Source organism: Myxocyprinus asiaticus, chromosome 1 (assembly GCF_019703515.2).
Source record: "Myxocyprinus asiaticus isolate MX2 ecotype Aquarium Trade chromosome 1, UBuf_Myxa_2, whole genome shotgun sequence".
In the NCBI taxonomy this organism is placed as follows: Eukaryota; Metazoa; Chordata; class Actinopteri; order Cypriniformes; family Catostomidae; genus Myxocyprinus; species Myxocyprinus asiaticus.
Genome location: NC_059344.1, coordinates 28,800,529 through 28,827,413, shown reverse-complemented (window position 1 = coordinate 28,827,413; position 26,885 = coordinate 28,800,529). Strand labels below are relative to the sequence as shown.

Below are 26,885 nucleotides of genomic sequence, written 5' to 3'. Positions count from 1 at the left end.
GATGAGGATGAGCTTTTGGTCACGGCATCGGAGGGTGGGCTTCTGATATCGGAAGCAGACGAATCTCCCACGGGCGGTAGAGCACAGGATGAGGCGGACGCTGAGATGGCAGCCATGCTTACCCGGGCAGCTGCGAACATCGGGCTGAAGTGGAACCCTCCAACCTGCTCTGAGCGTTGGTGGCTATATGATTGGTTTCTGGGCTCGAAGCACGACTCATGGCCGCACCCTGCCCCAGTGTCTCTCTTCCCAGAAGTACATGAGGAGCTAATGAAATTGTAGAAGGCACCTTTTACTGCCTGTACACGCTTTGCGGGCTCATCCACTCTAACTACTCTCGACGGTGGAGTGGCTAATGTCGGGCTTCCCCAGGTAGAGCGCGCTGTAGCAGTGCATTTATGCCCGCAGGGTGCAGCCACCTGGCGCAACCGACCAAGGCTCCCTTCCAAGGCCTGTAAGTTCTCTTCCTCTTTAATGACGAAGGCTTACAAGGCCGCAGGTCAGGCCAATTTCACCCTGCATGCCATGGCCATCCTGCAGGTCCACCAGGCCAAGGCGCTGAAAGATCTGCATGAGGGTAGGACTGACCCAGGGCTGATGCAGAAACTGCGCACTGTGACCAGTTCATGGCGCGTGCCCTGGGCTGGACGATATCCACTCTTGTGGTCCAAGAGCGGCACCTGTGGCTCAACTTTGTGGAGATGCGTGACACCGAGAAAGTCCGCTTTCTTGATGCGCCAATCTCCCAAGGGGGGCTTTTTGGCGACACCATCGAGGATTTTGCCCATCAGTTCTCGACGGTGAAGAAGCAGACCGAGGCTATTAAACACATCCTGCCGCGGCACAACCCGGCCACCTTCAGGCCACCGAGGTCTCGCACCCTGTCTGCTTCTCGCTAGAGCCGTTCCCCTGCGGTGCCATCCCCGGCTCCTGTACCATTGGAGCCCGCATGCCGGCCTCAGAGAAAAAGATCCTCCCGCGGGAAGCCGGCTCCACCTGCCCATCAGCCGGCCCCCAAGAACCCCAGACGGGCTTCGAGGCAGTCCTGACATGGGATGAGGAAACTTCTCCTGACCGGTCTGGCCTGGGGCATCTCTCCAGCCCCACCATCGCCCCATGGCCAGCACATGGTGAGTATTACATCGCCGAGTGCCCTCTGGGCCTTGGTACCCACATGGTCAATGAGGGTTGACCATGAGCAGTTTCCTCATTCCCTGGGGCAGTGCACTCGCAACGGCCAGGCGCTGGAAGTCTTTCTGGTCAATCAGGCGAACGTGAGTACCTCACGTTCCCATGTTCTCCATCGAGAGACAGCCAGCGAACAGATAAGTTTACTGGTCTCTGGGGCCGCTCACCCACCCCAGTCACCAGCCACCATTGCGGGCTTGCGGAGCAGCACGTCCCCTCTGGGCTGTCTTCCAGGTGGGGTGCCTGCTCTGCCGCGAACCACCCTGCCCAGGCACGGTAAGTCCAGTCATTCCCCTGGTGCCACTGTCATGGAAGCTGGAGGATGGAGGCCTGGTTAGCGCTCTCCAGCCCCTCACGGTGGCTCATCAGGAAAATTCGCCTCGGCTACGTGATCCAGTTCGCCAGACACCCGCCCTGGTTCAGTGGCATCCTCTCCACTACGATGCAGGGCGAGTTTGCCTCCATGCGGGCGGAGGTTGCCACCCTTCTGGAAGACCTAGCAGGTCTTCCGCCAGTGGTGGTAGACACGATCACTCAGGCCAGGGCCCCCTCTACGAGGCGGCTGTGTGCCTTGAAGTGGCGTCTTTTCGCTAACTGGTGTTCTTCCCGTGGGGAAGACCCACAGAGATGCGCCATCAGGTCTGTGCTGTCTTTCCTTCAGGAAGGGTTGGAGAGACGGCTGTCTCCCTCTACCCTGAAAGTGTACGTGGCTGCCATAGCAGCTCACCACGATACACTGGACAGGAGACCCTCACGACAGCGCAACCTGATCAACAGATTCCTCAAAGGCACAAGGAGGTTGAATCCTCCTAGACCGTGCCTGATCCCCTCTTGTGATCTATCTGTGGCCCTACCTGCCCTACAGAGAGCCCCCTTTGAGCCCCTGGAGCAGGCCGTGCTCAGCACTCTGTCCCTGAAGATGGCCCTCCTGGTGGCGCTCACTTCCATCAAGAGGGTGGGGTACCTGCAGGTGCTCTCTGTTACCAGCGAATGCCTGGAGTTCAGGCCGGCACACTCTCATGTGATCTTGAGACCCCGGCCCAGTTACATGCCCAAGGTTCCCACCACTCCTTTTCAGGACCAGGTGGTGAACCTGCAAGCGCTCCCTTCAAAGGAGGAAGACCCGGTCTTGTCATTGCTGTGTCCAGTTCACGCCCTGCGCATCTACCTGGACTGCATGCAGAGCTTTAGATGCTCGGAGCAGCTCTTTGTCTTGGAGGACAGCAGAAGGGGAAAGCTGTCTCCAAGCATAGATTAGCCCATTGGATTGTGGATGCCATTTTCCTCGCATACCAGTCTCAGGATTTGCCATGCCACTTGGGAGTCTTGGCGCACTCCACTAGAGGTGTTGCATCCTCCTGGGCACTGGCAAGGGGGGCCTCTCTAGCAGACATATGCAGAGCTGTGGTTGGGCTACACCCAATACCTTTACAAGGTTTTATAACCTACACATAGACCCGGTTTCGACCCGAGTGTTACGCGGTAACAGCAGGTAGACTGGGCGGCCAGTTGGGTGTACCACTTGCATTGTGCCTTTCCCCTTTCTTCAAAGGTGATAATGTGCACTTTTTTGTCCACAGCAGTTCCCCATACCGCTGTACTCCGGATGCCTCTGTAATTCTTTAGCACTGTTCGGTGACAAACTTGGCGGAGGAGTAACAGCACCAGGCCCAGTACACGTGGTATCCCCCTTTTCAGGTGAGCCCGTGTGCTCTGACTCAGTGCTCCATGCGTGGTGATTCCCCCTTGGTAATCCCGTATGTTGAGTTTCCACTGTTCGGTTTCCCCCTTAGGTGAAACCTGTGTTTCCCCTCATCAGAGCTTTCTCTGTCTTGCCCACTGTGCTGCGTACCCTCTCTGTAGATAGGGTCCTCCTGTGGTATCATTCCATATGTGTACTTCCCCATTGGTAAGTCCATGTGAGGTATGCTCCACATGTTACACTCCCTTCGGCAGGATGTGGTCTCCGTAGTGCTTTCCTTCCTGGAGAAGGAAGAGCACTTCCCAGCGCTATTCTAGAAAGTGCTCAGCGGGAGATTGCTTAACAGCAAATTAAGAAAGGCACCGCCGGTATCCTACTTTGGTAAGTGCCTCCTCCCCCCTTAACGGGACTAGGGAGATGCCTTACCTAACTTGTTGGAAGGTCACGACGTGGTTGAGCGCTCACTGCGAGGCATGCAGCAGCTTGCCCGTGTCCACTTTTCCGTGCCTCGTGATACGGTTCAGCGCCTGCGGCGTTTCCTATAGGAACCCCTAGTGTCACTACATCGACACAACGTCGAGTGAGTGACAGACACGGAACGTCTTGGTTACTGATGTAACCTCTGTTCACTGATGGAGGGAACGAGACGTTGTGTCCCTCCTGCCGCGGCACTGAACTGGCCGCTGACATGGCCGGGACTCTCTATCGGCTCCTCAGCAAAAATCTGAATGAGTGATGCACGCCATCTCCTTTCATACCCGTATGTCTGGGGCGGAGAGTGGCATGCAAATTCCACACGCCAATTTTCATTGGCCTTTTCTATTTTAAGCAAAGGTGATTGGGGCTCGAACCCCTAGTGTCACTACATCAACACAACGTCTCGTTCCCTCCATCAGGGAACAGAGGTTGCAACCAAGACGTTTACATTTGTCATGTCTCTCTTAGAGTGGGGGCATGTGTTTCCACATGAATTTGTGATCAGAATGACTTGACAGCCGGAGTGATCCTCAGTTGCTTGGTGTGTGATGCCCGGTTTTTTTATGTAGCCATTTAGTGAGTGATACCTAGTATTTTTAGATTCTTATCAGATTTTAGAAGTGGTGTAGTGTAATCCAGCCATAAAGCACTTCTCTTCTTTAAAGCGGATTAAGAAATGTGTCGACTGATAAAATAACTAACTACATCAAAGTGTTTAATGGAATTTTTATGAATTATTATGTGTGAATGGTAGCAAAACAGAAAAAAGAAAAGAAAAAGAAAAAAAAAACAGTAAAGGCTATCCAAAAATGTTATGGCAATTTGCCTGGTTTCATGTGTTAAAGTGTCTGCTGACTCTGTTAAAAAACAGTGAATTGTTCACGACTGAAACAGATAAAAAAATTAGTTCACAAACACTGATTCATTCATTAATGGAACACTAGTTCGATACCAGAGTATGAGAGCAGTGCAGAGAGTTTTGCTTGATGCTTTGGCTTCATTTGGAACTATTTTCTAACAGGCCAATTTTGTCTAAAATGTAAATTATGTTATATTATTTACTTGTTTGTTGAACTGGTGCATAAAATCAATTACACACTTACAATTGTGCTGTTGGTCTGAATATCAGCACAGCTATGATTACCTGTGGCAGGCTTGCTGATTTTCAGAACAACAGCACTCTTGCTTACAGTATGTGATATTGCTTACATATAGAACTATATAGGACATATAACATACATTGTTCCACATACATTATACTTCCTGCAGATTTCCTGCAGCTCTCTATCAACTAAAAACTCAAGAGGCCATCAAGGCATCTTAAGCTGTGATGAGAAATGACTGACTGCATATGACAAAGGGCAGAGGACAGCAGGCCAGAAGCTCTCTCATAGGTCTTTAAGCAAGCATTCTTTGCCTTTGCCACACTAGACTGTTCTAAATTACTGATTCCTGTTCTTTTGTCCCACATAATTTAGAAGCTATTTTGCATTTAAAGACAGATGAAACAGTTGGTGGTTGGCTGTGAATCATTAATCGTGGCCTCTGTTTGACAGTGCATATCTCTCCTCAGAGAGCATTTGTTTTCTTAATGAAGTTGCTATAATGGTATAAAAACTGGTTGATAATGATTTCATGGTATAATGGATTAAGATTTTATTAGTTTTTTTTTTTTTTTTATACAGCTCACAGTGCAGGGGACTGAAGTCAAGATAATATTCAGGCTGTCATGAAGAGTTTTTTCAATCTGCATGTTCAGCTTCCATCCACTTGTAATTCTGCAGTCATAACATTCAGCCAGCCCTTGACATAAGGATGTTGATGTGTTGGTCCCAGGCTGGTGGAGGCTGTCTTTTGAAGTGATACATGATTGACGCCACAGTAAGTCTCCATGTGTTAGCTGAGACAGATTACATCTTTTATATCCACATTCCTTCTCCTTTTCTATCACCTTTTTCTACTTGTCACACACAGACACGGACGCACATAGGATTTACTATAATGGTAAGGACTTTCCATTGAGATGTATTGTTTTTATACTGTGCTAATTATATTTTCTATCCCCTAACCCTATCCCTAAACCAAGCCCTCACAAAAATCTTTTTGCATTTTTAAATGCAAATTCATTCAAATATTATTAAGTATGTTTATTAAGCCATTTTCCTTGTTGGGACCATTGGCTGGTTCCAACAATGTCGATGATTTCAGGTTTTACTGTCATTGTGTGGACATTTGATAAGGTGTAGATATAACGTCAATTTTATTGCGCTCACATAAAACTAAATTATAAATGTGAATCATAAATATTGAAAACACACTTTAAAAATATTGTAAAACAAGAAAAATAGAACCAAATTTTTCACCATACATTTGGTACAATATTCAAAGACAAAACCTGAACTTCTTAAACTAATTAAAAGAGTTCACATAAAAAATCCTCCACGTGCAGCAATGTCAGCTTTGCAGATCCTTGGCATTCTAGCTGTCAGTTTGTCCAGATACTCAGGTGACATTTCACCCCACGCTTCTTGTAGCACTTGCCATAGATGTGGCTGTCTTGTCGGGCACTTCTCATGCACCTTACAGTCTAGTAGATCCCACAAATGCTCAATGGGGTTAAGATCCATAACACTCTTATCCAATTATCTGTTGTCCAATGTCTGTGTTTCTTTGCCCACTCTAACCTTTTCTTTTTGTTTTTCTGTTTCAAAAGTTGTTTTTTCCTTGCAATTCTTCCTGAGTCTTCTCTTTACTGTTGTACATGAAACTGGTGTATATAAGTTATATATAAGAAAACATTGGCTCACGGTGTGACGAGGAGGAGAGCGTGAATCAGCTGATCAGCGGGAGTGCAAGATAAGGGGCGGCCGGAGACGCCGGTTCGAGAGAGAGAGAGACGCACGCATCCGCGCTGCATGTGTGCCTGTTTGTTTATGGATTATATTGTGTTTTATCATTAAATTTTATGTTTACTGTTCAGCTGGTTCCCGCATCCTCCTTGCCCGACCTTTACCTGTTACAGTGGTGCCAAAACCTGGGAGGGAGGAGGGATGTGCTGTCGTGGAGTCCTCACCACTGCCATCCGCCAGGGGAGCTGCCGCGGCCATCTGCCTGGGGACAGAGGGGTTGCTGCCGGCCGCCGAGAGCCGGAGGAACCGTGACTGTCTGCCGAGAAGGGGAGGAGCGGTTTCATCCACCAGGGGCCAGGGGACTTGCTGCCATCCACTGGGGGAGGAGTGAGCTGGTGTCCGCCAGAGGGCAGAGGAGCAGTTGAGGTCCAGGTGACAGCGTGTCCAGGAGCCGGCTAGAAAGTTCATCTCTCTCTCCTCTCTCTCTCTCAGTGTGTCTCTGTTCACCCTTTTCCTCTCCCCACACCTCCCCTTGTCTCTCCCCCCAGGTTCACAGGAGGCAGGGTGGACCACCAGCTGGCAGAACGGCCGGAAGGGCAGCGTCTCCCCTCCAGAGATGGGGGGGAGTAACTCAGACTGGTGGCACCCCGGCCTGAATCGGGCAGGGAAAGAGTGTGACAAGGAGGAGGGCGTGGCCAGGCCGTGATGGAGCATGACTGGCGCTGGATCAGCTGATCAGCGGGAAAGCGAGATAAGGGGAGGCTGGAGACACCGGTTCGAGAGAGAGAGAGACGCACGTGGCCGCGCTGCATGTGTGTCTGTTTGTTTATGTTTTATGTTGTGTTTTATCATTAAACGTTATGTTTACTGTTCAGCTGGTTCCCACCTCCTCCTTGCCCACCTTTACCTGTTACACACGGTATTTTTTTAATTAAAATTATTGCAACACTTTGTTATTTTATCCTTAAGAACAATAACAATATTCATTCTTATAGGTCTAATAATTGGATCAGCAATTAGGAAAGTGCAGGGAGTTGATCCCGTTTGGAGATAAGCAGGAACAGGAACATTTTTTTATTACTATTTTAATATCTGTGCATCATTTCACATTGGATTTGGACTCGTGACCATTAAAGAAATTGTCTCAATCGGGAGCATCTGCTTTTTTAAAAAAATTTTTTATTCTGTTTGTGTTTCATGAAGTTACAAGTGAAACTCAACAAAAGATCTCTGTTTACAGCTTATAAACTGTAAAAGCTTTTTTCTCCTGGCCTTTACTTGATATTAATTTGATATGTGAGTGAAATAATATGTTTGGTATTCTACTCGCAAACTTTACGATTGGCACAATGATTTGATCATATGTTTGATAATATGTGTTTTTCATATTTGTCATATTTCATAAGTTATGGAAACGGAATACTTCTAATTTGTTAGCAAATTAAAAAGCACCTGGTTAGAGTTGGTTATATTACCTATATGCATTATATAGTCTTTAAAACGACACAGTTATTCATTATTTGACAATTTCTTTTTCAGAACGGAATGTCAAATGTATGCCAAAATATTTGTGTATTATTATGTAAAAGTGACTCAACAGCAAGCGTACAGTAATATATATACAGTAGTACCTACATTTCAACAAGTTAACATACTTTAAACTCATTTTTGATGCTACGATAATTTAATAAATACTTTTGAATCCAGAAATGACATTGCTTGCCAACGTGTTAGCCACTACGCAGAGCCTACGTATGACGCAGAAATGTAAATCAGCCTTTACACATCTCCAGTGGATTCTATACCACTGTCAAATTAACTTGGCACATGTATCCCATTCCAGTAAAGTGACTGTCCCTCCCCTCTTTCCATTAAGCTAAAAATCAGGCCACAACCAAGATCCTCCACACACTTCTGACAACAAACGTGAAGTTAATACTCCATTTGTCTTAAGGGGATATTACAAAGCAAACCATAAAGGGTGCATAAGTAGAACAGGAAAAGGTTTGGCCTTTAACACAAACCTGCTCAAAGCCAATCATCTGCTCCCAGATGAACCTGGGAGGATCTGCTGATAGAAATAACCTGGCATGCAATGCATAAAACACTCCTTTAAAACGATTATGAACAAAACGAAGTGATTTATCAAGCAATGCATGCTTATGATTTGAGAGACAAAATGCTGTTGCCTAAGCTGTTTAGCTGATTTATATTCATGCCTGGAAAATAAAAATCCTATTTTGTCAGGAAACACTTTATTTCTACAGTCATTCATTCTCAGCGGAGCATATGTTGCATAATGTACAAAATGATTCAGTGATTTTATATGGGTGCATCTGATCATAGTACAGCAGGATTTGCCTTCGGCAAGCAGAGCTAAGTATAGATCTTTATAAACCAAATAAATACTCCTAGTTTGGCTCTTGTAATTATTCCCTCTTTCATCATTAGCTTTATGATTGGTCATCAGGGGATCTTATTTGTTTGAGTTGACCAAGATTAGCATCCAGACAGGCTTTAAATTTCCCTGGCCGTTAGCCCCATCTACATTCTTTACATCAATAATGAATTAAGTTATGTGAACTGCAATGAGACCATTTCTAAATGTAGCTGCTGTACAGTTTCCTCACGTAGTGCCATCAGCCTCCCACTGAAGGGTTGCCCCTTCAAGACACTCACACACGTGTACAAATACACACACACACACATGTGGACACACTTTCGGTCGATGCTGCAATTACATGTCAACAGGGAAAAATTGCTCCAACAAAAGTGGTGACAGTTACCAAAGCTCAGGGGAAGAGAGGTTAATTACTTGATAAAAGGCTAAAGTTAATGACTATAGACTACATCAAACACCTAGGCACCCCTAAGAGAACAGAAAGAGTGGCCATCTGTGGAAAGCAAATCCGTGTAGTGTTTGAGTTGGCATGTGTCTGTTTCTCAGTTAAAGAGGTAAACTAAGTCTACAAAGTAATATGATATGAAACTGATGTCTGTGTTCCAGCCCTTCAAAACACTCTATTATAGTGCATTAGTGACACATTAGCGTGATTCTGACATTCTGAAAACGGCGGCGGTTTTCCTGCCATCGAGGCCTCCTCTCCCCGAACACAGGTCTCTTTTGTAAGTGCATGAGATGACCAGGGCCAGGCAAACAGCTTTCAGCTCACCGCAGATTCACGAGAATATCATGGTTTATAGTGCTTGCTTCAAGCAGCTTACCCATTTAATTTGTGAGATTACTCCTCTAAATTCTCACTCAAATAAACCATTCAGCAAACAACATATGGAATGTTTTAAAGTTTTCTCTATATCTTACCTATGCGGTAAGACTCAGATTACATTAAACGATTGTCTTATGCTCTGGGCTACATGTAGGCCAACACCAGATTGATCTTACAGGAAATCGGTGACAGAAGGTAGATTTTTCTGTCTGCAAAAATCGGTCATCTCTATGCTCCAAATTTCCGAATTGGCCCCTAGTGGCCAAAGCTGGAACTACAGTTGAACACATGCACAAACATCCAAATAAAACATTTAAGTACTAATTACATTAATATACTCTTAAAGCTAAGTCTAACACCTTGTCTACACCGGAACTGAGCGTCACATTGTGTGAAAAGCAAACAGATCCTATTAAAATCTATAACATTTTCTACACTGGAAGTGTCCATAGCAACATGTTGTGTTGCGTTGCGTAGCGCCAGTGTAGTATAAAGTATTCATTTGTCATACTTGAGTAAATGTAAACATACCTTCATGGAAATTGACTCAAGTAAAAGTTAAAGTAGCTCATGAGAATACGACTTAAGTAAAAGTATTAAAGTAAATGATTTTAAATTTACTTAAGTATCAAAAGTACAAGTAAATCGCATAAATTACGGAACAGTTAATTAAACCCATGACAACTTATTTGATTGGTGGTACTCATCATTTACTCACCCTCATGCCATCACAGATGTGTATGACTTTCTTTCATCTGCAGAACACAAAGATTTTAGAAGAACATTTCAGCTCTTTAGGTCAATTCAGTGCAAGTGATTGGTGTCCAGACATTTCAAGCTACAAAAAGCATATTAAGGGAGCACAAAGTTATCCATACAAATCCATCCATGTCCTCTGAAGTGATTCAGTCGGTTTTGGGTGAGAACAAACCAAATTGTAACTCATTTTCACTGTATATCTTGCCATTGTAATCTCTAGGCACGATCATGATTTCAAGCTCAATTTCACTTACTAGTGCTTGACGCATGAGCAGAGCCCTAGATGGCACTATAGGAAGTGTAATCGAGCTTGAAATCCTGATCGCCAAGGATACTGCTAATGTCAATATTTATAGTCGGAAAAGGAGTTATATTTTGGTCTTGTGGCGGAATGATCCACCCCTCCTGCTCGTCATCTTCGCCCCGCCTCTTAGGGCCGCCGATGGGCTAGATGCCGGGCCGCCTTCCCCTCACGCTTGCCGCGGGCCTGGGAAGACAGGCCGCCAGTGACGCCGCTGCCCCTCACGCCGTGGACTTTGGAGGGGAGTGTGAGCGACGATTGACCCAGCCCGTGCCTGGGCTATCCTATGGACACTACCCCGCCATTTCACGGATCCCTGTTCACAGCGAGGATGCCAGATTTCCCCCTTTATTATGAACACTATTCCCCCTTGGACAGTTTATTACCCCTTTCATGGACATTTACGTTTATTATTATTTCCAATAAATGCCTCTCCGAGGCTTGACGCCACACCCACTGTGTCTGTCTCTTGCTCACCCTGCCACAGTCTATACTCACCCAAAACCAACTGGATCCGTTCAGAATACATTGGTGAAACCACTGGAGTCTTATGTATAACTCTTATGCTGCATTTATGTGCTTTTTGGAGCTTCAAAGGTCTGGTCACTATTCACTTACATTGAACTGACCAACATAACAGCGATATTCTTCTGAAAATCGTTTTTTTGTTTGTGTTCTGCAAAAAAAAAAAAAAGTTATACACATCTTGGATCGAATGAGGGTGAGAAAATTCTGAGATCATTTTAACTATCCCTTTAATGGCGCATTCGATCAAATCAGAATGATCATATTTATGGGATGAGTGTAAATGAACGCCACAGTCTATAAAAAAGGGAACACTGAAGGAGAGAGTTGAGTCATATTAGTGACCAGAACAGAGACTTGTGGGGGTGGGCTCTTTTCATTTGGGCCAATAAGCAACTACCCAGAACACCCTGGCAACTGCATAGCAATGTGCTGAAACACAGTTAAAACAACTTAGCAACAGCATATCAACAGCCTGACAACCACCTAGAACACCCTGTCAACTGCATAGCAATATGCTGAAACACAGTTAAAACAACTTAGTAGCAGCCTGACAACCACCTAGAACACCATGTCAGCTGCATAGCAATGTGCTGAAACACAGTTAAAACAACTTAACAACAGCACAGCAGCAACCTGACAACCACCCAGAACTCCCTGGCAACAGCATAGCAATGTGCTGAAACACAGTTAAAACAACTTAGCAACAGCATATCAACAGCCTGACAACCACCTAGAACACCCTGTCAACTGCATAGAAATGTGCTGAAACAGTTAAAACAACTTAACAACAGTTTAGCAACAGCCTGACAGCCACCTAGAACACCCTGTCAGCTGCATAGCAATGTGCTGAAACACAGTTAAAACAACTTAAAAACAGTATAGCAACAGCCTGACAGCCACCTAGAACACCCTGTCAGCTGCATAGCAATGTGCTGAAACACAGTTAAAACAACTTAAAAACAGTATAGCAACAGCCTGACAGCCACCTAGAACACCCTGTCAACTGCAGAGCAATGTGCTGAAACACAGTTAAAACAACTTAGCAACAGCACAGCAGCAACCTGACAACCACCCAGAACTCCCTGGCAACAGCATAGCAATGTGCTGAAACACAGTTAAAACAACTTAGCAACAGCATATCAACAGCCTGACAACCACCTAGAACACCCTGTCAACTGCATAGCAATGTGCTGAAACAGTTAAAACAACTTAACAACAGTTTAGCAACAGCCTGACAGCCACCTAGAACACCCTGTCAGCTGCATAGCAATGTGCTGAAACACAGTTAAAACAACTTAACAACAGTATAGCAACAGCCTGACAGCCACCTAGAAAACCCTGTCAACTGCATAGCAATGTGCTGAAACACAGTTAAAACAACTTAACAGCATAGCAACAGCCTGACAACCACCTAGAACACCCGATCAACTGCAGAGCAATGTGCTAAAAACACAGAAAACTTCTATCATGTAGTGCAGTTAGTGTATATAGGCAATTGTAATTTCCACTATTCATTAACTTCAGACTGTATTTAATAGGTAGATCACACGTTATCATCATCATCGTTATTACTGTCATATTTAATTATGGAGAGTGTCTTTTCTCTGATTGCTCATGATCCAAAGTCAAGCATCACCAGCTAACAGTTTCTGGCTGATTTCTATGTTTCTGTTTCTGTTTCTGTTTAAGGAGGATTTTAAAGGGGAAAAAAAGTTTTGATTCCAAAAAGAAAACAAAATCTAGTTTTAAAGAATAGATCAGAACAGATTTAAACTTTTAGTGTGTCTTTTCAATTACTTATTCCTAATTACTATAAGTGTTGAACATGTTACATTTGCCAGAATGTCTCCCTCACCCAGACATTTTAACTGTTCTCAACAATAATTTATCAAAATCAAATAAATTCTTCATTTAACATTCTTTCCTAAGAACTTAAAACACATTTTCAATTAATCTGGTATTTATGTGTACAATTTGGATTTGTTAATATGATCAGGGATGCAAAATCATGAGAGGTGAATTAGGAGAGAAAGTCATAGCAGGTTTTCCAGGGGTATTTTTTCAGCTGATTTTTGTAATGTTGTTGTATTCAGAACTTTTTTTTTCTTAAATGATGAAGGTTTAAGTACCGTTCACCTGGAGGAGGGGTCATTTTTTCAGCTTCAACATGGAACAGAACAACATACAGGACGTCCTGGCTAATATAGTACAGTTGTAGTGTAGTACCGCACGTTGTGTAGCATTGCTGTTACTGTTATCACTTTTGGGAGTAAATAGCAGATCACCCTTTGATTGGTGAATGTCCCTAAAGCGCAGCTTCCAAGCATCTCCTTATTTTGCGCTTGTTGTCATTAGCAGGACCGTACACAGGATCTCCGCTGTCTTCACTGATCCCGGATGCTTTAATCTCGACCCACAGAGCAATTTTTTTAAAAGAAATATTAAAATGCTCTTAACCACTGAGATCAATCGTTATTGGGAAACGAAGCCCAGGGCAACAATTCAGTTGCAATGATTGGTCTGCTGGTTCGTCCAGTTATGAATGAATTATTCAGTCACATGATTTTTTTTAATGCGCATCTTGTATTCCTGTTAAATGCAATAGGAGTTTATTCGGTAAACATGTTTCCATCATAGTTTATGCGCATTTCTTTTTATCGAATAAAAAACGTATCCACCTCAAGTGAGCGTATACGTTTTCCATGCACATTTTGGAGATTTTTTTCGCATCTTGGTGTTTCCATCCAGCAGATTTTATGCAATATCCTTAAATGTGCATAAAAAAGCGTTGATGGAAACATAGCTACTGATGCGCAAATCGTGTCAGTATTGGCAACTATTCCTGCTCCAAATGATGAGGGCCATGGATTTCTTTGAGCAGTAAGGCTAACTCATTTTAACACATTTTAATATGAACAAATTTTAGCTAACCTAGCTAATGTGATTTCTGTGTGGCTCTTATTACCATCAAATTCTCAGGTCCTTGGGTAATGAGTGGCCATCGCGATGAAGCGGCTGTTTGCCTTGAGGATTGTGCATGTGACAGTAGGAGTCATGAGAGAGAACCTGAAAAGAACGTGCATTGAAACCATCTCTCACTCTAAACAAACAGTCTGCATCACTTTGTCAGGAAAATTCACTATTTCTTTTGTCAGAAATTAAAACTTGTAATCCTGACAGTAATCACAATTTTTAGAAAATGTAACTGTAATCTGATTATGATGGTTTTTATGTAACTGTAGTGGATTACAGTTACCTAATTTTTTAATCCTGATTATCTAACACCGTTACAAGTAATCTGTTACTCCCCAAGCCTGTTTATGCTAATTTCGGATTGGCAAAATTCTTCAGCACTGACTATCACTTGTTTGTTTGATAGTACAAAGAGAAAACATTAAGTACAAAGAGAGAACATTAAGATTTTGTTGGCAAAGTAGAAAAAAAAACATTGTACCATAAAAGTCAAATCAAGTCTAATCATTTTTATTTGTATAGTTTTTTATTTGTGCTTTTCCCAATACAAAGTCTTCCAAAGCAGTTTTACAGAAAATGAACTGTAATATCTGTAATGTCTCAAAAACAATATACAATATAGAATAACCAACACTCCTGGAAACAATAATCAATTTGATAAAAAAAATACCAAAAGCTTGGTATTATTTAAAATTTCACAACTTTGTCCCACTGTCCCCATATGAGAAAATGTTTAGCTCTAGATTTGCATGTTTTTAGGTGCTACTAGTTACAAATCAAAAAGGAAACTGGAAAATGCACACAGCAGTCATGCTTGAGTCTGAAGAGGTTATATCTCCATCTTCGTGAGTTAACGAAATCCCCCATGATTAACACGAGACACGCATGTGTACAGTGCTGCATGGCTCTCACATTACACGTGACTGATAACTACTAGTTGTTCAGTACAGTTCCGTTTACACAGCACAGGTTTGCCAAAGTAAACAAAGTTGTATGTCCTGAAAATGTACAGGTGTCAGTTTGGTTATAGAATGCAGTTGGCACTGTAAATAATCTAAATATGTGTGAACGTATCTGTAATAAGCACTCAAATACAGGACAAACAACCATATTCTGCTGCTGTGTGAACGAGGCCTTTGTTTCTTAAATATTTTTATGAATATGATTATGCTTTCAGCTACCAATAAGAGTATAGTACCCTCTGCCCCATTTAACACTTTTATACATGTTTCAATCCAGAATTTCAATAGATTTTCTCGAGAAAACTGAACAGAAAATGCAGAAAGAGTCTGCAGATTCCATCTGGGCCTGCTCATATATATGAGACTTTATTGACAGCTCAATTTAACTCATGTGTTAATGGTGTATGATCTCACACATCCACCACACACGCATACAAATACAGCATGTTCACAGACACATATGCAGATGAGAACACAGACACACAAAAAAACACGCACACCCACACACACACATATGCCTCTGGTCCTTAATAGCGGTACATATCTGACGTCAGTGAGTTCTGCACATGCTCACGTGACTCACACTTTTGCTTTGCAGATCACATGATCACAGAGGTAATCTGATATCATCTGGCAGAAGAAAATATGAATGGGGACATGCCACCTATTGTGCTGCTGTCTGTCAGCCTGTGCTTCAGGGCTTAAACATGTAAAAGAAAATCTGTCCAATGCATTTTTTTCTCCTGCCTAATAAAATTAAACTAGCTTAATGTGGAGCTCTGGCTCCTCAGGACTATTACTCTTGCTTTCTGTGCACCACACAACATCATGATAATTTCTCCAGAATGTAAAGAGGAAAAGAAAACAAAGGACAAGAAAAATAATAAAATAATCTGTATCTGAATATATTTTTGAAAATGCTGTTTAGCGTTACAGTGCCCGACTACAAATGAACTTGATTCCAATGAAGTGTCTATTGTTGTCCAATCAGGAACTCGTAGAATACTTGGATCAATAGTAGGGTCTTAAGGTGAATACACTAACCATTACTGATTGCTGTGAACACAGTGGTGGTCTGAGTGGTGGTCTGAAGGCTGATCAAAAACTGTTAGTGTAAAATTCATGAGATCTGCTTTGATGCCATGCTGACCTGATTGACTGGTGAGAGTCAGTGAGCTGGTGCCCTGTTAATGGTGGTGAGGTCAGTACATTTATGTCCAAAAGCCATTTACCCTGCTGCTCTATTTTATTTGTAAACATAGCCATACATTATAGAAAGATGCGATGCTCTCACTTTGAGTAAAAATAGCTTGTTTTGACACAAGGGAAAATTTCAAAATGATTAAAAATATACTCTCCTGTGATCATAGTAAATTTCAGCAATAAGAAGAGAAGAAACTATTTCCATCTGTGTCTATATTTATCTACACCTTAGGGCACAAAAACAGCTCATTTTGTTATTTTCATATTTGAACAGATTATTTTAAAGTTATATTCCAGGTTCAATACAAATTAAGCTTAATCAACAGAATTTGTGGCATAAAGTTGATTACCACAAAAATGAATTTTGACTTGTCCCTACATTTCTTAAAAAAAAGAAAAAAAAAAAAAAAAAAGCATATACTGGGTTACAGTGAGGCACTTACAATGGAAGTGAATCTGTAAACGCTAAAATACTCAGTGTTTAAAATGTAAATACACAAAAAAGTAAACAATTTGCATGTTATCATGATTTGTTAACATACATACTGAAGTGTAAAACAATTTCCAAAATGTGCATAAAAAACCGTATACACTCGCTTGAGGCGAATACATTTTTGGTAACACTTTACAGTAAGGTTCCATTTGTTAACATTAGTTAACATGAACTAACAATGAACAATACTTATTAAGCATTTATTAATCTTAGTTAAATGTTAATTTCAACATATACTAATACATTCTTAAAATCAAAAGTTGTATTTGTTAACATTAGTTAATGCATAAAGAACAAACATGAACTAACAATGAACAATTGTTTTTTATTTACTAACATTAACAAAGATGAATAAATTGTGTAACAAATATATTGTTCATTGTTAATTCATGATACCTAATGCAATAGCTTACCTTATTGTAAAGTGTTACCAAATTTTTTATTCCATAAGAAGAAATGCACATAATCTATGATGGAAACACATTTACTGAATAAACTCCTATTGAGTTTATTAGGAATACAAGATAAGCATTAAAAAAGTCATGAGACTGAATAATTCATTCATAACTGGACTAACCAATGGACCAAACATGGCATCTGAAATGTTGCTCTGGTCATCCTGAAATTAATAGTGTCATGAAAATCCAAAGCCTGCAAAGAATTTGCAGAGTAAACAAGTCGAATACAAAATTGAACTGTGCCGAAAAGCAGGTTTAACGACACTTTTGAAAAATATCTTATAGATCTGCATGATAAAGTCATAAGGATGGAGGAACACACACACTTAGTGCTCCCAGAACTGTGTGACACACTGTTGCTCCCAGACATGAAACAAGTTCTTTATAGTGTTTTGTGTGCATGTTCTAAACCAAGAGTATTTCATTTATTAAAAGAAACACAGTGGCAATAATTTAATAAAAGAGACATAGTGGCAACAATTTATCCGGAAGTGACGATTTTGTCCTTTTGAACACATGGGATGGAAACGCGGCTTTATTCACACAATTTTTTTTTCTTTTTTTTTTTTTTTTTTTAATGATATTATGTTTTTTTTTTTTTTATGCCTAAATTAAATTCGCAACTTGGATGGAAACATAGCTATTAAATATCCCATTTTACTGGGAAATACATTGGATTACAGATGTAAACTAGGTTGAGTTTCATGTTGACGTTAACTGTCACTTCATCATGATTTTTAAAAGAAATTCAGTGTTATCTGACAAATCTGGCCATCCAGTGATGCTGACACAGGGATTCATGATTACAGTTGACTAAAACATACTGTACAGGAAGCAGATTTTATCTGGGTGACACTAAAAAGTGTCAGGAAAAGATGAACACATCGGAAAAAAACAAAAAACATTTAACCCCCAAATGTGATCCAAGGACATATCAAAACTGCTCAAACCTCTCACAGCTTGAAACATGTCTCCCCTACCTAGATAGACAATGACATGCAAACAGCACATAAATACAGACACACATACACTTGCGCACACAGCAGCTTGGAGAACACTATCTCAGTATGCACTGTATTGACTCACATTGCAGTCCAGTAGGTCCATGCTGTCCAGACTTTTGCTCCTGTGGATGCAACCCTTGACCCTACGCAGTGATGGTTTGCCCTGACTCACAGCCGCAGCAGGTGGCACCGCAGCAGAGGCAGTGGGGGCATCTGAACCAGGTGGCACCCTGGAGTGGAGAGACATTAGCAAATAATCATACGGCATGCTGTGATCCTTAATGTTCAATCAGACCAGCTGCTACCTTCAGATCAACTGCAAGGTAAAAGAATCATTGTCATTTCATAGGCAAGAAATGGTATCTCTTAGTTTTCTTGATTTTGTACTTTTCTTGGGTGGATTTGGGTCATCATAGGACATCTTTTGCACTTTCAACTTTAATTGCAATTTACTTGATCAGTGCATTTACAAGAAATGTACACATCAGATCTTAGTTGTCCAACACTGCCCAAGCTAGCTGATTACCCTATTGACCCAATGAAAAGCAAGCATATCATAAAAGGCTCTCATGTAGCAGTTCATCGAGCACTAAGCTAGATTTACTAGGTAAAGTTTTTTTTCTCTGCCAAATGAGCATGCATCAAAGGTTTGAGAGCGTTTTTCGCACTTACACCCATATGGATTTCTCTTCTCTCACAGAAGGTGTCTGCTAGTATGAATTAGTGCAAGAAGTCATTAAACCCTCAGGACATACTGCCCATGATAGCTTTAGTGTCCTCATAAAAATCACTGTTTTGCATCACTATAACATTTTCATACTTAGAGTTAGGGATTTGAACAAAACTATTACATATCGGTGTGCAAATCATCCACCACCATTTGTGACATCAATGATACCTCAAATAATGCAGTTTACCTGAATTTAGAAGAGACAATACTTCAAAAGAGGGACGCGAGCCATAACACAGAACCAGAATAGCATTTGGGGGTGGACTCTTTTGACGTAAGCCAATTAGGAACCACCTAGCAACCACCCAGAACCCCCTAGCAACCATTTAGCAAAGGCCTAGCAAACCACTCCAAACATCTTAGTACCCGCATAACAACACCCTGGAAACCAACCCTTAGCATCATGGTGTCACTTTTTGACAGTAAAAAATTTAAAAATATATCGTGTAGTCTCACATTCAGACACTCAAACACATACATACACACATACATGCCCACAATGACCTATCAGAGGAATAATGGTTTTGATAATAAAGGATGGCAAGGTATATATCTCTTGAGTACCTTCCCTACCATTTTTGTCTCATTTTAAATTGCACTCAGCAGTGTTGAGGTGAAATTTCAGGAATGTAGGCATGGTTGGGCTCAATTTCATTTGGCCACCCAGAGACCATCACTTAAGATGAGAAATCTATGAAAGATGCTCTCATGTACACTGTCTAAGTGTTTTACTTTTATCCATTTGAGTTCCCTTATTTGTTCCTGTCAGTACCACTGTTGCATTCCTTTTTTTTCCGTCTCTAAGCTCTATTCTTCTCACCATCTCTCAACCAACATGATCACACGGGAAACTGGCATGCTGTTTCCGAATGTTCCAGAACCCTTTGATCGGCAACAGTATGCCGTCTCACTAACATGCCCTATCTCCCATCGGACATATTTGGAACGGCTTAACAACAATAACTTTCCCTCATGGCACAACTGTTAGCACGTTGCATCAGTTGCATGGGAGACAACAGTTCAATCCTCATTCAAACGAGGAAGTAATCACGTTTGTATAAACAATCATGAGCGATTGTTTGGCATAAGCAGGATTTACACTAACAAAAGTCTCTTTTTCATATTTATGCATTTCAGTTGTAATACAATTTTCCATCAAATTGAATTGAGTAATCTTCAATGTTGTACATATTATAAGTGTGAATAAATGAAAATAAATCATTTTAAACATAACAATACAGTTTGGAAAATGGCAACTGAAGTAATTTAATGCTTAGTAAAGTTGGCCTTGTTTAAATAAATCTAATTCAAACCATTTGTTTAAATCTTACTTTTGCCACAAATAATTTTGACTGATACTGGTTTTGTTAATGGTTGATAATTTCTAAGGTGGACATTTGCTAATGTAGACATGTTTCAATTTAATGATAGAAGGTTATTGTACTGTATTTAGCACAGACAAGGTGGCATAAAAATATTCCACTTTAGTGTGTGGAAGAGTAGTGTACATGAAATAGGTGGCTGTCCTCTAAGGATTCTGTACATTGACATAGTGATCTAATAGGTGCCAATATGACAAAAATGAGACATTGTCCCTAAACCCAAACAAACAAGCCATTGCATCTGTGAAATGTCAAGATCTACATGTATCTTTTCCACAGCAAGTTTCTGTTTCCAAAGTAGGAGCAGGCTGAGTTATAGTAGCCTGGCTGTCTGCGTCCTCTCCTTTTCAACTGGTGGTCTGGCTGATCCACGTGCTCTCTCGCTCCCTGGCAGAGCGCACTCAACAACTCCCCAAAGCAGAGGGCAGTCTGGCCAAAGTGAAAGCCTTGGTTCCCATTCACTGTAGTGAATCCCTCTGATTGGCAGACAAAGCAGCAGAGCTGGGCTTCTTTCCTGTGACCTCCACACTGTCCACGATCCCTAGAGGATTTGCACTAAACCCAAGAGCACTGCATTCAATATGGACCAGCTTCTGTTGCCACCAAACTCTCTCTCTCTCGCTCTCTCTCTCTCTCACACACATACACACACACACACACACACACACACACTTTTCCTGTGATTCTGTTAAAGGGATTGATTCATGCTGTACTAACCAGATGCCTTCTTGTGTACAAACCAGAATGGATTCACCTGTTCATGCTCTCTGAATAAGCATGAAAAGCGTTCATATAAAAAAAAATAATAATAATTGCACTCAGATATGTAACAATCAAACCAATCAAATCAAACTGCCTCTCACACTGAATCCAAATGTAAAATATAGCTGAAGGCAGCAATTACGGAGCAAAGCACAGCCTACACTGTAGTAAGCAACAAAGCATTGTGAAGATACAGCCTTGTTTCCTGTTTGGCATTGGTACTGTTTACTTGATTGTACAAAGATGAAGAAGGTGGAAATTGAAAATACCCTGTCCAATCAAGGTGAGTCATTTTCCTGGTTTTGGGTTTAAAAGTTATAAGTAGAACAAAAGGCCAAGGTAAGACAGGCCAAAGACCAAGTCCATAAAAAGGGGCAAAGTTCGGTCAAAATGCAAAGTGAAATGCTGAGTGTCTATCACTCTCTTTGGGGATCTAGCATGACTTTGCAAAGTGAAAATGTCTAATCTGAGCTAATTTCTGGCCTTTGGGAGGAGGGCTGACACAGGAGAATATTACAAAGTGAAGTGTCCTTTCCTTGGCCCTTAAGAGTAATGCACTAAAATATTAAGCAGTCTGCCCTGTTTATCCACCCCTCTCAACTTCATAACACACAGAGCATTTCCTTCAAAAGGAAAAACACGGCGTCACTACTCTTCCAAGAGGTGAGCTTCATGAATGTTACATGAGGGTTTGCCTAGAAATAGCAATTGTTCCAGCTCAGTGTGAGAGTTTTAAGAGGTCACCAGCACTGGGAGTTCCAGCAAGCACTGATTACCACAAACTGGCCATTAAACAACACACACACTGTATAAAATGGTCTGGGCTTTGTACATTTAGGATGCTTTTACACTTGGGTCGTTGCCCCTTAAACCACAGCTAAAAATGTATGTATGTCTTTGCATTATCTACTGTAAAAAAACAACATCACAACAATGCAATTTATTTTGAGATTTATTGCACAAGCACATTTTGCAAGCAAAACATTTCACAAAAATATGTTTAATAGATGTTTCAAATGATAAAACAATAATGTGCAAATCTAAGACAAAAAGTAATTCGATGCTTTCTTTTTGTCAGATTTTGAGTTGTGTAGTAACCTACAACTATGTTTACTCTGCCAGGACACATGTGTGAACTTGAGAGAAACTGACTTCATTCATCCACTACAAATTTCCTTAAGAGTTGTGTGATCTTGTTGGTTAAAAGTAATTAAAAAAAAATTACCAGGAAAAGCAAATGTCTAGCATCATTTGTTTGTAAATACCAACAGGTTTGATTATGTTATTTTATGCAATGCTATTAAAACATTTTATGTATAAAAATGCATATTTATTTATTTATTTTTTTCATAATTTACTCATCCTCGAGTTGTTCCAAAACTGGATGACTTTCTTTTTTCTGTGGAACACAAAAGGAGATGTCAGAGAGGAACTTTTCCAAAGTTTGGAAAAACTTATGGGTGAGCAAATGATGACACAATTTTCAGTTTTGGGTGAACTATCCCTTTAAGTGTCCTAAAGTGTCCAAATACTCTTTTGGGCCCCTGTAAATATGATCATATTAAATATACTAAAATAGTTCATCAAAAGTTCAACAAAGAAAAATCTCTTTCCAACATGAGTCCACACATAACGCTGATATGTTATGTTGCAAAACTGAGCCTGACTGCCTCATCATAAGTGTCCATAAGGAATCACATTCATGGTGTATGTTAAAATAACCCACTCCACAGGATGTACAATAACTCATGTCATTCTGGGCATGCTCCAACAGAGGCGATGCACTTGCGAGAGGGCTCAGTGTAAACAGATAGCTTCTGCAGCGGCAGTACAGCAAGACCACGCTGCATGACATTGTATGGGCGGAAGAGCAGAGACCTTGCACTGATGTAGATCCATTACTCAGCTCGGTGATTGTGACACTACCTTGTTAGGAAATATTCATTCAATAGGATGCCAAGGTGAGGGCAAGGAGTGCTGATATATTTGTGTCAGAGCAGCACACCATGTACACAGCACCTGATATGAGTGAATACAGGACGCCATTTGGGCGTGTGCTGAGTGTACTCTGGGAAAATATTAAGGCTAAACTGAATGACTAAGAGAAGAGAGTGTCCTGAGGACATGTGCAGTCATCGTGTCTTTCTTAGATGAAAGAAGACAAGTGAGACTTGCTCTGAGCTCTGAGGGACATGCTTTTTCTGAGTCCAGTTTCAGGTCCACTGTAAAAATTTTGCCTAACATTACAGCATAGATTCTATTCATGTTCAAAGGGTACTATTTTACAAGCCATACAACCACATAAGGTATTATATGTAGTGAGTATTTTACAATTGACTGCATTCATTTTAAAAACAAACCTTTTTGCACTTAAGAAAACAAAACCTTATACTTATGCTCTAGCATTATACTCTGGTAGAGCTACTTGTTATGTGTTCTCCCTTCACTCAGAAAATAAATACGTTCAAAGAAGTTAACTTAGGACTACTTTTCCATGCAATTAAATAAAAAATGTTCAACCTAACACTATTTGTTTGAATGGATTTGGTGGTGTTGTTCAATTGTTGAGGCAACATTATTTGTACAATTTTTGGCATTTAATCACACATTTGTTATTAAAACAAGTATAGAAAGCTCTAAGCTTATAGTCTCAGAAATAGAAGACTACAAATTGCAAATGAGTTTTAAAACAAGCACTTTATCCTGACATATGGGGTCCTTAACATCCAACACACAAACCACAATGACAGTGACACTCAACAGTCACATAATTATGAATAGAAATGCACTCTAACGTAACACCACATGAGACATAACTCAAATGAGCAACAAACACAACAGCATCAACTGTAAATATTTAAATATTTAGCTTTTTACCTCATGTGAACTTGTGAAACTGATTGCACATAATGAAATTATGTTACATTAGCTCATTTTAATGATTTAAATTCAACAATGAATAAAAATAGAAAATTTTGAGTGTTGGATTAATTTCTTCTACTTGCTTTGTTTTAATTTATGCCAATTTGGAAAAAGCATTATACCAATTCACTTTCATTATATTAAAAACAGTGGCTATTATATTCTTCATCATTCTCCTTTTGTGTTCCATGGAAAAAAAGAAAGTCATATGGGTTTAGAACGACATGGGTGTGAGTAAATGATGACAGACTTTTCATTTTGGACGAACTATTCTTATTTAAATAGAGCTTTCATCTTAATCTTCCCATGAGCCTCAAGGCCTCTGATTGACTTTAAGCTGGCTTCTGTGGAACACATTACTTGATAGAGTCCTGCAGAACAGCGTTATGAAGACAGAGTGTCTATGCAAAGAAGGCAAGTGCACCTTTTCAAAGTTTTGCTTTTCCGACTAAACACTATGACCTGTTCGTCATTGCCTCTTCAGCTTGGTGACCGATTACATGTTGTTTCTTTCCTGTGGGTCAATATGGTGAGTTCAGTGAATCAGTCCAGCTGGAAGCAGATCTGAATCACGGATCTGAGGGGTCATACTTGTCCTGGCCAACTTGCAAGGAGTACAAACTCTTAGTGCATATGTTCTCATCCCTCCCTGTGGGCAGGTTTTTTAAAGGAGTCATGACAAAGTTAAGGTAAGATCTGAAAGTCATGAAGTGAGATGTATTTGGAGTACAGTGTTGTGCTGTGTCTGTACAGTTAAGCAGATAAAAATCCTGAGCTTAGAAGAACATGATGAAGTTAAGAAACTCTTAAAATAATAAATTAATGACATTAAGAGTGAGAAAAGAAAAAATAAATAAGTAAAAAACAGTTGAAATGTGTGTGTGTGTGTGTGTGTGTGTGTGTGTGGGAGAGAGAAAGAGAGAGACAGAGAGAAAGAGAGAGAGATAATGAGAGAGACTCTGATAGTCTCTGTGTTCAGTGGCTGAGAGACTGTTTCACCTAATCTTTGTTTAACAGGTACATTGATATAAAAGGAACAGCTAATTGTAAAATGTTAATTCTGTCATCATTTACTCACCCTTATGTATTTCCAAACCTGTATGTTCCCTTATATTTTGTGTTCCCTTACAATAAGTTTTACGTTCCTTTGCAATAGTTTGCATTCACTTACAATATGTTTTGCGTTCCCTAACAATTGTTTTGCGCTCTCTTGCAATAGTTTGCGTTCCCTCTCAATAAGTTTAGCGTTTCTTTGCAACAAGTTTAGAATTTCCTCGCAGTAGTTTGTGCTCCCTCACAATTAGTTTTGCGTTCCCCTGCTATAGTTTGCTTTCCGTCTCAATAAGTTTTGTATTTGCTCGATTTAATTTATTTTCCTTCATAACTTTTGCATTCCCTGGCAATAGTTTGCATGTCCTCACAGTAAGTTTTGTGTTCCCTAGCAATAGTTTGCGTGCCCTCTAAATAAGTTTTGCATTCACTTGCAATAGTTTGCGCACCCTCATAATAAGTTTGCGCTTCCTTGCAATAGTTTGCATTCCCTCAAAATAAGTTTTGCGTTCCCTTGCAATAGTTTGCGATCCCTTACAATAAGTTTTGTATTCTCTCACATTTGTTTGCATTCCCTCCCAATAAGTTGTGTATTCTCTCGCAATAAGCTTTGTATTCTCTCACATTTGTTTGCATTCCCTCCCAATAAGTTGTGTATTCTCTCGTAATAAGTTTTGTATTCTCTCACATTTGTTTGCATTCCCTCCCAATAAGTTGTGTATTCTCTCGTAATAAGTTTATTATTCTCTCACATTTGTTTGCGTTCCCTAAGTTTTGCGTTCCTCGCAATAAGTTTTGCATTACCTCTCATTAGTTTGCATTCCCTCAAAATAAGTTTTGCGTTCCCTTGCAATAGTTTGCGATCCCTTACAATAAGTTTTGTATTCTCTCACATTTGTTTGCATTCCCTCCCAATAAGTTGTGTATTCTCTCGCAATAAGCTTTGTATTCTCTCACATTTGTTTGCATTCCCTCCCAATAAGTTGTGTATTCTCTCGTAATAAGTTTTGTATTCTCTCACATTTGTTTGCATTCCCTCCCAATAAGTTGTGTATTCTCTCGTAATAAGTTTATTATTCTCTCACATTTGTTTGCGTTCCCTAAGTTTTGCGTTCCTCGCAATAAGTTTTGCATTACCTCTCATTAGTTTGTATTCTCTCACAATAAGTTTTGTGTTCCCTCGCAATGAGTTTTGCTTTCCTTTTGCAATTATTTTGGGTTTCTGCAGAATACCTTCATCCTTCCCTTATTAAATGAACCATGACTTTACCACAGTAACCATAGTAAACACAAAATTTACCATGGTTTTACAACAGTAACCATATTATAACCATAATATTTGTGGTAACCCGTAATAATAATACAGAAAAACCAAAACTTTGGCAATAAAAATAATTCTGACAAAAAACATGGTTAGTTTTACTATAGTAACACCATAGTTAATTTGTGGTACATGTAAGTTTTGCATTACCTCTCATTGGTACCATGGTTTATAAAACATCTGGGCTCTGCGGTTAGGTCTTTCTTCATTTAGTACTTTTTTGTATTATATAATGTTTTTTATCCACTCAAGCACACACACACATACACCCCTTACTCTATCTACTTTGACCCCCTCTATGTACCATCCCCCATCCCCACATATCCCACTCTTTTTCAGCTTCACCTGAATACACTAAACCCAATAGGATCACAGTGGTCACTAAACCTAATTACCACAACTTCAATCAAAAATGCCTTCTCTTTCCCCACCCTAACACATAACACATTGGCGGCAAAGGAGCAAGAGACGTACGGCTGGGTGGAGGCAGCCATGAGTCAGTAAACCCAGTGTAATCTGTCCCCCACAGTGCCATTGCAGCTGAAAGGAGATTACAACCTCACGAACAGAGTAGAAACATGTGAGTTTCTAACA

General features: G+C 40.8%; 1 protein-coding gene across 11 annotated transcripts in view; it reads right to left on the bottom strand.

The window, feature by feature from the left end:
- The window catches only part of LOC127434806 (tight junction protein ZO-1-like), a 199,436-nt gene that overhangs the window by 170,042 nt on the left and 2,509 nt on the right, over positions 1–26,885 (bottom strand). For all 11 annotated transcript variants that reach the window (XM_051687839.1, XM_051688136.1, XM_051688467.1 and 8 more), the window contains exon 2: positions 18,207–18,354. In XM_051687839.1, the coding sequence (XP_051543799.1) occupies positions 18,207–18,354 (148 nt within the window). The remainder of the gene's footprint in view (positions 1–18,206; positions 18,355–26,885) is intronic.